At 40.5% G+C, this 14,521-nt stretch overlaps 1 protein-coding gene across 4 annotated transcripts in view; it reads right to left on the bottom strand.

Annotated features, from left to right (window-relative positions):
• LOC120518483 (Fc receptor-like protein 5) overlaps window positions 1-14,521 on the bottom strand; it is a 51,765-nt gene that overhangs the window by 31,740 nt on the left and 5,504 nt on the right. For 3 of the 4 annotated variants that reach the window (XM_039741295.1, XM_039741297.1, XM_039741298.1), the window contains exon 3: window positions 648-911. The exons of the other annotated variant lie outside the window; for it this stretch is intronic. In XM_039741295.1, the coding sequence (XP_039597229.1) occupies window positions 648-911 (264 nt within the window). The remainder of the gene's footprint in view (window positions 1-647; window positions 912-14,521) is intronic. 4 annotated transcript variants of the gene reach the window in all.

Here is a 14,521-nt window from a genome sequence, read left to right as displayed (position 1 = left end):
TAATCTGTAATAGGCTGGCAACTTAGAAAAGGATTGTTTTTTGTCCAACAACCAATGCAGCTGTGCTATTCTATGGCTCTTTAAAAACCTAAATTTGATTATGCAGATTTAAGATTGTTTGTTGTGTTATTTTGTAGTTTCATTTCTTCAGAGAGGTTATTGCCTGGACCTTATGGCTTTGAGGGACCTGGGTTAATTTTCCTATCCTGGCCTCGTTCCCTCCCAGATCCCAAAGACTTGCATTTTAGGTGAGTTGCATCACTAAATTGGCTCTTTTGAGTAAGAACGTGTAAGTGTGTGCAAGTGACTTGTCCCTGTGATGGGCTGGGATCTTTCCCACTTTCCTTCCTTCCTATCCAGACTGCCTCTGGTTCCTTGTAATTCTGCATTACAAAAACTAGTTCAGGAAATTGATTATTTCTCAAATATTATAAACTACTGTTTGTCTTTTACAAGTAAATTTCTTATTGTTACGTCTTTGGTAGTTTCATGACAGTCATGTAAGGATAGATAGCTTTTAGCATATTCATTTTTGTCAAGTTCATGTGCAATTTTTAACTAATAATGTTAATGTTAAATAGGGTAGCTGTAATCTTTCTACATCACAGAGATATGTAACTACAAAAATTAAGTTTTTGATAACTTACCAATGACTGTCAGGTTGATGGTGTTGCTCACGTATTTATCATTAACTTTGCAATAGTATTTTCCACTGTATTTGATGGTCGTTTGAATACTGCAATATTCTTTAATCCTACTCTCATTTTCAATGTTAATGTTAATTTCTCTATAGAAATTACAATTGTATGCACGTCTATAAGTTTTCAATCTACATTTTAGAGTGACTTTTTCATAAAAAAAAAAATCAGTCCAGGCAGGCTCCACAGTCAACAATGCTTCTGTTGTGTCTCCTGTGGAGAAAACCAAACGTGAAATCAGAACAGGTTATACATCGTCACACATGTGCAATGAGAGGCAGCTAAAGGGCCTGAATAATAATAACTCCATGCCAGACCAGGGTGAGACGAGGTGCACTGACTTTCTCTTTTAATCCTCTGCAGATCATCCAAGGGAAATCCCACATGGTTCCAGCCCACTGATGACATTACTTCCGGTCCAGATGACATCACTTCCTGTCTGGGCCTTTAAAGCCACCATCTTTGTACAATTAAAATCAGTTCTGCTTTGGATTCAGATGTGTGAACAACTCACAAATGAATTACCCATTTGCAGCCAGGGCACAATATATGGGTGGCTACCCCAAACCTTTTTCGATGTCTTTTGACTATTATTGTGACAGTAGGTATGGTGTCAAGGAGACGAATGAAGAAAGCCAGAGTCGAATGGAGATGGACGAAACTTTCTGGGAGGTGTGGAGGAGAGAATTGTAATTATTATTGATAATTGCTGTGTTATTTGCCTGTTTATTGTGGCTGTGGTGCTTAGGGCACTGCTTTTGAGAAGAAATGAAATTAAAAATACTTCTCAGTGTTTTTACCTTGTGTCCTGCGTGTTTGTCTGTTGGGTTTAAAGGGGCAACTGTGCCACCTAGCGTCCACAACATGAATGAAGAAAGCGAAGGCATCTGGGATAATGCAGTCAGAAGTGAGACTAGTGAGAATACTGAGATTGGTGGCAGGCAGCAGTCCTTCACTGAGCCTATCAAGCCTATGTGGATTTCACAGCTTGTGGAAAATTCACTTGTTAGAGTAACTTCAAAACAGAGCCCACATGTATCTATCCAATGGTTACATGCATACATTCTCAGATACACTTAATCCAATTTTGGGTCTCAGGTAGGGTCAAGAGACAGTAATGAGAAACAGATGAGAAACAATCTAAGACAGGCTTGTGCACACACCCACACTCATACTTACATTGGGACCAGCTAACGCAAAACGTTACCCTTTTATAATGAAACTAGCAAAATACCCGTGCTTCGCAGCGGAGAAGTAGTGTGTTAAAGAAGTAATGAAAAAGAAAAGTAAACATTTTAAAAATAACGTAACATGATTGTCAATGTAATTGTTTATATACACTCACCTAAAGGATTATTAGGAACACCTGTTCAATTTCTCATTAATGCAATTATCTAATCAACCAATCACATGGCAGTTGCTTCAATGCATTTAGGGGTGTGGTCCTGGTCAAGACAATCTCCTGAACTCCAAACTGAATGTCAGAATGGGAAAGAAAGGTGATTTAAGCAATTTTGAGCGTGGCATGGTTGTTGATGCCAGACGGGCCGGTCTGAGTATTTCACAATCTGCTCAGTTACTGGGATTTTCACGCACAACCATTTCTAGGGTTTACAAAGAATGGTGTGAAAAGGGAAAAACATCAGTATCGGCAGTCCTGTGGGCGAAAATGCTTTGTTGATGCTAGAGGTCAGAGGAGAATGGGCCGACTGATTCAAGCTGATAGAAGAGCAACTTTGACTGAAATAACCACTCGTTACAACCGAGGTATGCAGCAAAGCATTTGTGAAGCCACAACACGCACAACCTTGAGGCGGATGGGCTACAACCAGCAGAAGACCCCACCGGGTACCACTCATCTCCACTACAAATAGGAAAAAGAGGCTACAATTTGCACAAGCTCACTAAAATTGGACAGTTGAAGACTGGAAAAATGTTGCCTGGTCTGATGAGTCTCGATTTCTGTTGAGATATTCAAATAGTAGAGTCAGAATTTGGCGTAAACACAATGAGAACATGGATCCATCATGCCTTGTTACCACTGTGCAGGCTGGTGGTGGTGGTGTAATGGTGTGGGGGATGTTTTCTTGGCACACTTTAGACCCCTTAGTGCCAATTGGGCATCGTTTAAATGCCACAGGCTACCTGAGCATTGTTTCTGACCATGTCCATCCCTTCATGACCACCATGTACCCATCCTCTGATGGCTACTTCCAGCAGGATAATGCACCATGTCACAAAGCTCGAATCATTTCAAATTGGTTTCTTGAACATGACAATGAGTTCACTGTACTAAAATGGTCCCCACAGTCACCAGATCTCAACCCAATAGAGCATCTTTGGGATGTGGTGGAGCGGGAGCTTCGTGCCCTGGATGTGCATCCCACAAATCTCCATCAACTGCAAGATGCTATCCTATCAATATGGGCCAACATTTCTAAAGAATGCTTTCAGCACCTTGTTGAATCAATGCCACGTAGAATTAAGGCAGTTCTGAAGGTGAAAGGGCGTCAAACACCGTATTAGTATGGTGTTCCTAATAATCCTTTAGGTGAATGTATATATATATATATATATATATATATATATATATATATATATATATACACAAAAACATCCACTATGGGGTGCCAAACAGGCAAATACATTGATTTTCTGAATATATAAAGTCGGCGTCAGAATATATAAAGTCAAAACTTGAATATATAAAGTCATAGCAAAATACCTGTGCTTCGCTGCGGAGAAGTAGTGTGATAAAGAAGTAATGAAAAAGAAAAGGAAACATTTTAATAATAACGTAACATGATTGACAATGTAATTGTGTTGTCATTGTCATGAGTGTTGCGGGCAGATATACACACACACACACATATAAACATAGATATACACACATATATATATATATATACATATATATATACATATACACATTGTATATACATATATATAAACATATATATATACACATTGTGAAGGACAGCCGGGTCCCATGCCCGGCAGGGACGCCCCTGCTGCTTATGTTCCGGAGCCGCCATGGGCAGTCCAATACCTTCCCGGGGCGCTTGGTGGCAGCCTCCCTGGCCGACGGTGATTCCCCAACCGCCCGCAGGGCTCCATGGGAGATGGAGTCCTCCACAGCTGGGTTGGGGCCCGGGGTGGCCACTAGGGGGGGCTGTCTGCTTCCCACAGCCCGGCTGGACGAGTCTTCAGCCCCACCCGGAAGTGCAATTAGGACCAGGTGGTTAATCACCTGGAACACTTCCGGGTGGGCTATAAAAGGGCCCAGCCACCACCACTCGAAGAGCCAGAGTTGGGAGGAAGGAGACGAAGCTTGTCTGGGAGGAGTGGTGGAGAGAGGTGAAGAATTGTGTTTTGTGCTTGGTGATTTTGGGACTGTGTTTGGGCTGTGTGGCATGGGGAAGACGTGTCCCACAGCTGAAGAAAAATAAAAGTCATTGTACTTTTTATACGTGCCTCCGTGTCTTTCTGTGTCGGGTCAGGTGCCTATATAGCGCCTTTGTTACAACATATACAAATATATACATATATACACATATACATATATACATATATACACATGCACATATATATATACATATATATACATATACATATATATACATACATATACATATATATACACATATATATATTGTCAGGGATGCCAGGGGCAACGACCCGGCCGGGACTCCGTGAGGGACCGGAAGAGGGTCAAAGCCCATCCTGGATCACGTGGGGGCTGCCTTCCTGGTTGTTCTGGGGGCCACGGGTTGAGGGCATGGAAGCCCTACCCTGTAGGTGCCCGTGGTCACCGCCATGAGGCGCCCCAATGCCTTGGGGACCTGTTGCCCCAACACTTCCACCACACCAGGAAGTGCTGGGGGTAAAGACTTTGGGAGACACCCGGAGAGTTGCCGGGAGGACTGAATGTTTTGGAAATGCTGGATAGCAATGAACTCATAAAAGTCTAACAGGGATGGACTAATATTTGTAACAAATCTTGATTATTTCGTGAACGATCCATCTACAAGGAGAAGTCATGTGTCGATGGCCAAAATGAAAGTTTTGGTAATGATTTGGCCACAGGCAAAATGTAGCTGCAGTTTTGCAGTAGCAAAGGATTTGGTTATTTCACAAGCCACCTTTTCTCAAATTTTGCCCTTACAATATGTGTAGAAATACTTAGATATACATTTTCCCACCACTCCATGTCAGTTAATTTTGAAGGAAGTTGTATTCATGTAAATCTGCATACACATAAAGATCATTGCCTCAAGTGTGAATGAGCACACATATGTGAATCACAAGGTGATATCACAGTACCAACACACAGGTGGTCATGTATGTAAACTGCACTATAGTAGCCAGCATATTACCCTCAAGATAAGCAAGGCTAGATGGGTGACTGACAGGGAAGAGCTTTGCATTCCACAAGCCCCTGGAACATTCATATTCCAGTTAACAAACCTGGGAAGGTTCAAGAAGGCAGACAGAGACTCTTGGGACATTAGGGTAATGACAACTTTGCAGAAGACAAGAGGGGGATCATGAATAGGGACACAGCACACACCTCTGGAAGACAAAAGGACCACTGGAGGAGTGACCGTGACTGTTAGCCATGGCTAGTTTCAGTAACTGTTATTTTAAAAGGTTCTTCCCATGGCCATAGGAGGGAATGTGATTCTTCTAAAAGTACAGTTGTGGAACACTCACTGTTAAATAAACTATTATCAAGCTTGACTCCCATTCAGTGTGCGCGTCTCGGTCTTTCCATTTCAGCGCTGTTACTGTATTATTCTTGATATTGCTGCGATCAGGTGGTAACAATTATGTGCAGCTTAGCACAGTTTTCTACCTTATGTTTTCATTCTCTTACTCTCCTACTACTTTGTACATTATTATTATTAAGTAAGACCTCTTATACCTTTGCAAGACAATGAAAATTAATTCCCACTCTTGTTTTTTAGTCGATGGGATTACTGTAATGCACTCCTAACAGGACTAACTAAGAAAGATGTCAATCGGTTACAGGTAGTGCAGAATGCAGCTGCCAGAATCTTAACTAGGAAAAGAAAATCTGAGCACTAGTTTTAGCGTTGTTACATTGGTTACCTGCAGGTGGGTTGGCACCCTGCCCGGGGTTAGTTCCTGCCTTGCGCCCTGTGCTGGCTGGGATTGGCTCCAGCAGACCCCCGTGACCCTGTGTTAGGATATAGCAGGTTGGAGAATGACTGACTGACATTGGTTACCCGTGTCATTCAGAATTGACTTTAAAATATTACTAATGGATTACAAAGCCTTAAATGATCTTTCCCCTTCCTGTATTTTGGTTGCGAGACATGGACGCTATCCAGTGACCTGAGACAAAGACTGGACTCCTTTGCTACTGTGTCTCTCCGGAAAATCCTTGGGTACAGTTGGTTTGACTTTGTGTCGAATGAGCAGTTGCTCATGGAGTCCCAAATGAGGCACATTACCTGCATTGTGAGGGAGCGTCAGTTACGGCACTATGGCCATGTGGCGCGTTTGCCCGAGGGTGATCCATCTCGCAAGATCCTCATTGTTGTGGACCCGAGTGGCTGGACCAGGCCAAGGGGTTGCCCACGTAACACCTGGCTGCGGCAGATAGAGGGTCATTTCCGGAGGGTGGGACAGGACCGCGTATCTGCCTGGGGGGTTGCAATCCCGAGTTGTTTCGTTGTGTAGTGGGTGTGGCAGCACACTGTACCAGTGCATGCTCCCCAGCTTGACTTGACTTTTTTTTAATATTATTGCCTTTTCTGAATTGGTTTTCTTTTCTTGTAACTTTCTCTTGGTCCTCTTGTAAAGCACTTTCAGCTACATTGTTGCATGCAAATGTGCTATAGAAATAAAGGTTGTTGTTGTTGTTGCTATTATGTTTGTTATGAAGACTTAGTCCTAGTATCAGAAAACTAAAAAACATTATCATGAGTGGAAATTTACAGCAAAGACGTTTTACTCTTAGCTGGGACATGGACTGGGATGCTTCATGAATGCTTCTTATGTTCTATTCTGACATAGGAAAAATTCTTATCCTAGTAAGACTTTTAGTGCAATTCCTGGAAGTAATTCTGAGATGCATGATAAATGAATAAAGTGCCATGTAAACCCTTATTCCAGTTAGAGAAACCAGGTTATTGATCATTGAGAAGCGTGGTTAAGAGACATAGATTTCTCTGTGTGTAAACCACTTATTTGGCCATGTAAGCCCTTAACCAGGTTACAGTTAAGGATTTTGTAGTTTGTACATGTCTGCTTCATTCTGTTCGCCTGCTTAGCTTTGCACATGTTTTCAGCATTCACAGGTAGAAGCTCCCACAAAATAAATTTCCTGAGGCAAATGCTTGAGTGATCATAGTACTCCTTCTCCTGGTTGAAATACTCTCTGTCAATATTTCAGAAATCACTAAATTTACGTTGGTAAGCTGAACATAAAGTGCTTATCTCAGCCATACAATCTCAAACGCAGTGCTGGAGTAATACATTAAAAGTAATGTGCGTTAAGTAGTCCAATTACATTTTATAGTAACAAGTAACCTAAGACAATACTTATTTTATTGAAGTAAAAATACCTATGTGTAAGGCAAGAAGGACCCGCACAGGTACACAGCACCTTTTCAGGTCACAATTGTACAGCAAGCATAAAAGACTGTGCAGCATGCAATCCAGTAATAGAAACATATCAAGAAAGTGTCTGTTTAGTTTTAATATATGAGATATGTTGACAGAGTGTGATCGGGTGACACAGAGTCCAGTGTTCATGCCACATATAATCCATGTTTTGTGTTAAGGATATAAAAAAGGGATGTATGTGAATCACTTCACAGCATGTGAAAGACTAAAGGTTTTTATGAAACACAAGACTGTTATTACAGGATTTATACTTGTTTTTGGATCCGCAGTGGCAGATGATGACATTTAGCTTTGTTTTTCATAGTTTAATGAAGTTGCATCATTTTGCCAAAGGAGAAGTCCAGAAGTGTAAACTCAGATTTTTAGGAAACCGGGTCTCTGCCTTAACTGGGTAACTCACCTGATCCTGGTTTTGTGTGTTCATGTAAACACACTGAATGATATGTGATAAGACAAAACCAAGCAAAGGAGAATAGCTGTCAGCTAGTCACATACCTTTCTTATACTAAACAAAATTAAACAACTATGGTAGAATTATACTCACATAAATAATAAAAAATGATACATTTTTCATAGATGTAAAGAATGTAAGCCCCATAGACTGACTGCCTGATTAGAAAAAAATAAGACAACTAGAACAATTATGATGAGAATAAGTGATTAAACCCATCAAAGCTTGCCAGTGCTATTCACCTAGATTCTTCAAAATAACATCAAGTCAAGATCTGATGGGCCCTAAACACAAAGCTACATTACACAACTTTTCTAGCGATTTTCAGTTGTAGAGTTCCTTTACATAATCTTAGTGAGCCAGGAACAGTCGTCCAGTCTGACATACCTAATGACTCATTTCAACTGGTCCGTAGCTTCCACCGACAAAATCAAAACATGTCTTAAGTCTTAGGGGCAGTCACTGTGTGCATGAGATCTAATAACCAATGAGTGCCCAGCCTTAGGAAAAAGTAATATAATGCCGTGATGAGGAATATGAGATGTGGGTGTGTTGGACCTCATAAACAGAAGAGAGGCTCATCTGTCCAATATTTCATGTTTTACATCTCACGACAGACTGGATAAAAGACAAAAAATATTGCAGCTAATCTTACCATACCTTGGTACAGTTCCATCAGGCATTGGCTGTCAGAAAAAGAGGCAACCCTCCTATACCCTGGAAATGTTGTTACACAGGCATCTAATCTGACATGCCCTATGACTACTTGTTGTATAAACTGATGTGCTCTGGGGACTAGATCAACAACTGAAGTCATCAATGTTGGCATCCCCTCAATATAGAGATCATGTAATGTGACATGTGGTAGGTAGCTTATTTCATGTGTCCATAGTTCAATATCTTTGAACATGGGAAAGGTGCTATATAAATAAAATGTATTATTATTATTTGTGTGAAGTAATTTTTTTCTAACACTTGTGTGGCATCTGCCCCTAAAAGGTTTTTAGATGTATCTTGTAAAAGAATTTATTTTAATGCAACAGCAGGGATCCACCATTCTAATTCCCTTAATAATTTTAAACACTTCAGTCATTCCACCTCTTAAACTCCATAGTGAGATGTGTAGTAGCTTAGGTATAACCTTTCTTGACTTTTACTCTACACTTTGTACTCTACTTAGCATACTATTACTGTACTTAATTGCTCCTTTCCACTGTCTGGATGTAGACAGTGATAAGTCCAGCATGACTGCTAAGTCTTTCAAGATGTACTTTCAAGTTTTGGACCTCTCATTGTATATTTCTACTTATTATTTACTTAAATTAAACTTCATCTGCCACAAGTTCAGCTAATATACAAATCTACCAAAGGTTACATGCTGTTTGGGTCCTTATGTATCAATTCAGAATATTCAACAATATCTGCCCTCCAGGGCATTATTCTGGAGGGACACTAGAGAGACGTTGTACTGGTAAAATTAAGTTGAAAAGTCATACAGGAAGTATTTGAATATATTTGTTGCTATCTTTAAGCCTGTTTCAACTTATGTAAGTCCAAACACAGCTATGACAAAGCCCCTTGCCAAACCAGTTTGATATATTCACCCATACCTCCTGCCATAAATGGTAATGGTATTCCTAAAGAACTGGGTGATGAAGGAAATTACTATGGCTTACTTAAAGAAAACTGCATATTTCTTCAAGTCACTATTAATTCTTAAAAGACAATTTGCACACAGGTCAGTTAAGGTCAAGTCATATCGGGGAGCAAGCACTGGTACAGTGCACCCACCAAAAGACGAAACAGCTCGGGATCCTGGTTGGCAGATGTTACGTGGGTGTCCCCTTGGCCTGGTCCAGGCACTGAGGTCCTCAACAATGACATGGTTGTAGTGTCATAACTGACACTCCCTCACAATGCAGATAATGTGCGTCATTCAGAACTCCATGAGCAACCGCTCATTTGACACAAAGCCAAACCAACGGCATCCAAGGATTTTCCGGAGAGATACAGTACCAAAGGAGACCAGTCTTTATCTCAGGTCACAGGTCAGTGTCCATGTCTCGCAACCATATAGCAAGACAGGAAGCATCAGGACTCTGATGAATTGGACCTTCGTCCTTTTGTATAGATATTGGGAGCGCCACACACCCTTTTCCAGCGACCTCATAACTCCCCATGCTCTCCCAATCCATCTACTGACTTCATAGGAAGAGTCACCAGAGACATGAATGTCATTGTTGAGGTAAGTAAACCTATCGACAAGGTCGACACTCTCTCCACAGATAGACACACTGCTGATGGCTGTACCAAAAAGGTCATTAAAGACCTGGATCTTGGTTTTTATGCAGGGCACTTGCAAGCCAAGACACTTAGACTCCTAGCTTGGTCTCTCGAGAGCCCCGCTCAGAGCCTTATCAGAAAAGTCAGGATCAGTGAATCTTTCTTCACCAACAGATGCTTCACAGCTGCTGGACCCCACAACCCTGCCCAAAACCAAGTCCATGCATGCATTGTAGAGAGTAGGAGCAGAGCACACCAATGACAAACCAGTACACAGTACCAGTGTACAAACCAGCCATAATATCCAGCAACCTCGAGGGGATCCCGTAAAATCTCAGGATTTCCCAAAGGGCAGCTTGACCAACTGAGTCGAACTTCTTTATGAATATTTACAAAGATTGCAAAGAAACTCTGCCGATAATTGTGTTTGCGCTCCATGAGAACCCTCAGTGCCAGGATGTGGTGGATGGTAGACTTTTAGGAGTAAAACCAGACTGCCCTGGTCGTTGGTAGGTGAGCAAGTGATCACGGATCTTGTTGAGGAGGACCCTAGTAAGGACCTTACCTGGCAGTGTTATCCCCCTGTAGTTGCCTCAATGCAGGCAATCACCCTTCCCTTCCAGATAGGGATGACAAGTCCCATTTTCCAGTTAGCTGGGAATACACCTGTGCCATCTCAGTGAGATTAGGTGGCTCACAGTTAATTAGAGGATCAGTCTCAAGAACCATGGACCCAGAGATATCTAACATCATAGCCGGAGGATCAGCTTTAAACACCTGCCCAAAGTAACCAGGCCAGCGGGTCACAGTTGCAGTGTCATCCATAATGACTTTTCCATCAGCCGCCCGGAATGGAATTTACACACAGTTATCAAACTATTAAATATTATTTCCATTAAACAACTCAAAAGGCTATTCAAGACTCTGTCTCTAGAGCAAACCTCTTATAAAAGAGTCTTCCACTGTTTCATTCTGGAGACTAGTTCTGAGGTGAACCTATTTACTACCTAAGAGTTTTCAGAGTCACTGTCCAGCTCCACAGGTTCCCTGAAAATGAATAGTCACCTCAACTGTGGGGTGAATGCCACAGAGATGACACCATAAACTTACTGTTTGTTGTCATCCTTTACAGCTAAGAGGAACTAATCCTGGAGAAATTCCTTTGAGGCTGCCTCAAACTTGCCAGTAACACCATTCCTCTAGATCACCAGGGGTTTTTGCTTTGTGTAATCAGCAAGATGATGGTCTCACTGAAACCAAAGATATAATATGCATGTCTGGAGACAACAATGGGGGAATTTTGCTTAAAATTGGGTGGGAACAATTAGACAGCTCACTGTCACATTTCTAAACCAATCCAGTGCATCATGAAGGCAGTACTCAGAGTAGAGCAGGTGATTTTGAACTTCAAAGATCAGAGGAGCTCTCATTAATCTGCTCAGAAAGATACAAAGTTTCTGATGAACTGTCTACAGTCAGCAAGTCTCCTAAAAACAGACACCTATTCTACATACAAATGAGTGTTCCATGTTCAAAGAGCATATTGCATGTATTCAAATTAAGCATAACCTGGTGTAAGGGATAATCCTTCTGTAACATCAGATTATACATTGGTATTCGACAGCATTAATGGACGTGGTAAATGTGAACTATACGTGTGTATACACATAGTATACTGTGTGTTCTCTCTCTGTTGTTCATAATTATAACAAAAATGCAGGAGCTGTTGTAAGAAGGAAAGAACTGGAAGCTATATTCATGAAGATATGAACTGCAAAATATGCATTTGAAGTGAATGGTGTGTCACACAAGAAGAATTGCCATGAATAGAGCTGATAACAAAGAGGCATGGGAGATGCAAATTTCAGTACTCAGAACATCAGAATCAACAAATCTGCCTAATGACACCAGTTGATGAACACATGAGGCTGCACAGCATCCACCTTCCTACTGCATGTCTAAACAAATAACTACAGAAACTTAACATTACCGTTTAATTGGAAATGCAAACATGGAATGACAAAGTAGTCACGACGTTTTAACACGTGATAATATCCATAGACCACAATGCTTATTGCAATTCTATTTGCTGTTGTTACATGATAACATGACATGATAATGTGATGAAATAATTAAAGTGACAGAAAGATATCGTAGCAGAAAGAGGTATTTAAAAGTGTGAAGCCCAGTATCTGTGGTGGTCTATGTGTGAGTATGTCTGTCTGTCTACACTTTCATAATGCTCATTGCAACATGCAAATTAATTATTAAGTTTCAGTTACCTTATGATACAGAGCTCATGAATGGATAACAGCAATTTTAAGTTTTATTTACTCTTAGCGTCAAGTCTTTTGTTGAGCATCTTTTTCTGTCTCCCTGAAACCTTTAGCGGCGGTGTAAATGCACGGACTGGAGAAATTGGGGGCAGGAGTTTTAGGAAGAAGCCCTGTGGGTGGGGCCTTTGAAGCAGCCTTTCGCCTCTGTTCACCACGTACTTTTTAATGGGTTGTCCTCAAATGTGTATTCTCGTCTCAGAATCATGTCAGACTAGCAAGATGACATCTGAAAAAAACAGTTAGTGAAGTCGGAATACCAGTGTGATGGAAGTACAGTGTCTTTTCTTTCATTGTTTCTCTTTGCCATATAAGAAATAAAAGGGAAATAGCCACTTTCTATTCCCAAAACATTTTACATCTTTTGTCTTCTTGTTACATGTTCCAATTAAGGTATTTTGAGTTAAATTAAATTGGTCATCTATCTTAACTAGGAAAAGAAAATCCAAGCACATTTCTCCAGTTTTGATGCTACTACATTGGTTACCTGTGTCATTTATGGTTTACAAAGCCTTAAATCAGTGGTTCTCAACCTGTGGGGCAGACCCTCCTAGGGGGGCGCGAAGATGTGAAAAAAAGAAAACAAGAATCAAAAATATGTATCAAAAATACATCTATTGAAACCAAAACAAATTAACTTAAACTACATTCTGATACTAGAAAAATAAATATAGAGTTAGATGAATGTCGATAAAAGTTAAGTAGGTATAATAAAATATGCATCTATGATATATCATTAATTAAAAAAGAACAAATTGATATTAGTGGGCTCCTTTCAAAAAATATTGGGGGGGCAATTAAAACTGCTATGAAAACTCAGGTCGCAAATACTTAAAGGTTGAGAAACGCTGCCTTAAATAATCTCGCTCCATCTTATATTTCGGAATTTCTTACACCTTACACTCCAAATCGTAACCTTAGATCTTCAAAGGAGTATCTGCTTAGCATTCCAAGAGCTAAACTTAAAAGAAGTGGTGAGGCGGCCTTCTGCTGTTATGCACCTAAAATGTGGAATAGCCTGCCAAAAGGAATTCGCCAGGCTGATATGGTGGAGCACTTTACAAAACTGCTGAAAACACAACACTTTAACATGGCTTTCTCAGAACTTCATCTTAGTTTAATCCTGATGCTCTGCATATTCAATTAATTATCATTACTATTCATGGTGGCTTCAAAATCTGAACTAACCCCTACTCTCTCTTCTGTTCTTTTCTCAATCTGCACCACCACCACCTGATCAAAGCACCGGGATGTCCCGACATTAATGGATTAAAGGCCAGAAGTCCACATGACTCTCATCATCAAGTTCTTCCATGGGAACCATGAATACCATGAGGACTGATTGAGCTAATTTATGTTAGGTAGAATGCCTAGATGGGGCTGGGTGGTCTCGTGGCCTGGGTACCCCTGCAGATTTTATTTTTTCTCCAGCCGTCTGGAGTTTTTTTGTTTTGGTTTTACTGTCCTCCCTGGCCATCGGACCTTACTTTTATTCTATGTTAATTTGTGTTACCTTATTTTAATTCTTATTTATTTTGTCTTTTTTTCTCTTTCTTCATCATATAAAGTACTTTGAGCTACATTTTTTGTATGAAAATGTGCTATATAAATAAATATTGTTGCTGTTAATTCAGATTAATTTTTTTAGCATGATATTAGAAAATCTGCCATTGCTAGATCAATTCTAGAAGCATTAGCAGTAGACAGCAAAAAGACAAATAATGAATGTAAATGATGCCAGTTTGTATCTGGTGAACAGGAACTTTATTATGATGTTTTCCTTCTTTTCTAGCTGTGTGTCCATATTACAGCCATAGCAAAGAGATTAGGCAGCAGTGATATTGTTTTTTTTTTTTGGAGAATTGGCCTCAGGCTGCATACCACGTCAGACAGTTGATTCTTGATTTTCTGCGCCCTTGTTTCTCGTATCTTTTCTAATGTCTGGATTTTTATATCAGCCTATATCCATTAGTTTTAACCTTCAGCAGTTTATGGAATGCAGTCTTAAAATCTGTCATGGTTTGGGGGTCCTTTAACCTTGATTAGGCTTTGTGCCAGGGTTGAGATACTCTATGTGATAAAAGTCAGATTCTTTATTTGGC

This window comes from Polypterus senegalus, chromosome 18 (assembly GCF_016835505.1).
Source record: "Polypterus senegalus isolate Bchr_013 chromosome 18, ASM1683550v1, whole genome shotgun sequence".
In the NCBI taxonomy this organism is placed as follows: domain Eukaryota; kingdom Metazoa; phylum Chordata; class Cladistia; order Polypteriformes; family Polypteridae; genus Polypterus; species Polypterus senegalus.
This window is presented reverse-complemented; position numbering and strand designations above follow the sequence as displayed.